The sequence below is a fragment of the Galdieria sulphuraria genome (genome assembly GCF_000341285.1).
Source record: "Galdieria sulphuraria unplaced genomic scaffold scaf_118, whole genome shotgun sequence".
NCBI lineage: Eukaryota > Rhodophyta > Bangiophyceae > Galdieriales > Galdieriaceae > Galdieria > Galdieria sulphuraria.
In genome coordinates, this window is record NW_005178357.1 from 6,673 (window position 1) to 8,113 (window position 1,441).

General features: G+C 36.9%; 1 protein-coding gene across 1 annotated transcript; it reads right to left on the reverse strand.

Moving 5' to 3' along the window:
- Window positions 1–592: 592 nt before the first annotated feature.
- Window positions 593–898, reverse strand: Gasu_62280 (uncharacterized protein). Its single transcript, XM_005702587.1, has one exon. The coding sequence runs from the start codon at window positions 858–860 to the stop codon at window positions 660–662; it is 201 nt and encodes a 66-aa protein (XP_005702644.1). The 5' UTR covers window positions 861–898; the 3' UTR covers window positions 593–659.
- Window positions 899–1,441: the final 543 nt, after the last annotated feature.

Sequence of the window (1,441 nt, forward strand, 5' to 3'; positions counted from 1 at the left end):
CTGCACTTTTTTCGTACAGACATTAACAAGCCCTTATCGTTGAGACTAGAACACAGTTCTTGACTATGGATAAAACTGTACTCCAATCCTTCAAGTATGGTTATGCTTCAACAGGTAAAAAAAAAGTTTTCAAGGGTTCTTTTCTTGTGTTTCTTGGGTGTCTTTGTCTCAAGGTCTCGTAAAGACTTGAGCTTCGAAAAGGACAACTTTTCTTTGACTTTTACTACTTGTAGCTTTGTTCAATGTCTTGGTAAACCAAACGATGATATCATTCAACTGGCTACTCAACTCAATATCACTTGTGTTTTTCCAAACTCGTTACTCTCAAGGGTACTTGTCCATTTTTAAAGAGTCATTTCAAACAATATTGAGGTGGAACCTAAACATGTTACAGACTGTTCATTTTGCTGAATTGAAACGTATTTTTTTGTTATGGTGATTCAAAACAAGTACTTTTGAAGAAAAGGAAAAAAATAACCATTCTTTTGTCATTCTTCTCTTCTTTTGCATAGAATGTGTCTTTAAAGCATTGGCTCTTAATGTTTCGTTATCAGTGTGGAAATCAAAGTTAACTTTCTTGGAATGATCTTCTACTGTTTCAAATGGCTTTATTGATTTTTACACACACTGTCCTCAATTTCAAATGCCCCATTTCCAATTTACCCATTCTTCCCCGCATCCATAATGGCAATTTCCAAATCAACACAATCGCCTTTGGGTTGGCCCCTCTTCAATTTCCTCACACCCTTTCCCCACCCATTTCCCCCCATCGCAATTTCCACACTTTCTCCCATTTCCAATTTACCCACTCTTCCCCAGCCCACAATGGCAATTTTCAAATCAAAATTGCGCGGGCGCATTCCCAATCGGCAACTCTTTTCAAATTGCCCACATTTCCCATTAGCAGAAAAAATCACTAAAAAGTGTGTATATTGGTGCTCAACATACTATGCAGTATCACGCCCAATGGAAACAACGAAATCTTCATTTTACAGTATACCAATATGATTCAACACTAGGTCAATTCTGGAAACAACAGACTCAAACGAGTTTCGGTCAACGATCTGTTTAGAATTTCAAAAGTGAGTTACAACTACCAGGAAAGAATTTCGGGATTTTCTCCCATTATGATTCTTGCAAAGCAAACTATCAACTAGATTGTCCTCTGTGTATTTAGATGAAAGAATACTAGTACTCGTTGGTATTTCGTCCGCCAACTCTACTTGGGTAAATTCTTCCAATAAATCCATACAATCGTGAAGCAATCGGTATTAAATAGACTATCGAGGATATATAAATACTATATGAACCAAAGTCTAGGATATAACGACTCTTCTTATGGGACAGAGAGTTTTATAGTGCCACGATAAAAGACCTTGATGAGCTAAAAGACTCATAATAGACAGAAAACCCAATGTGGTTCAAACAACCCATTTCATTC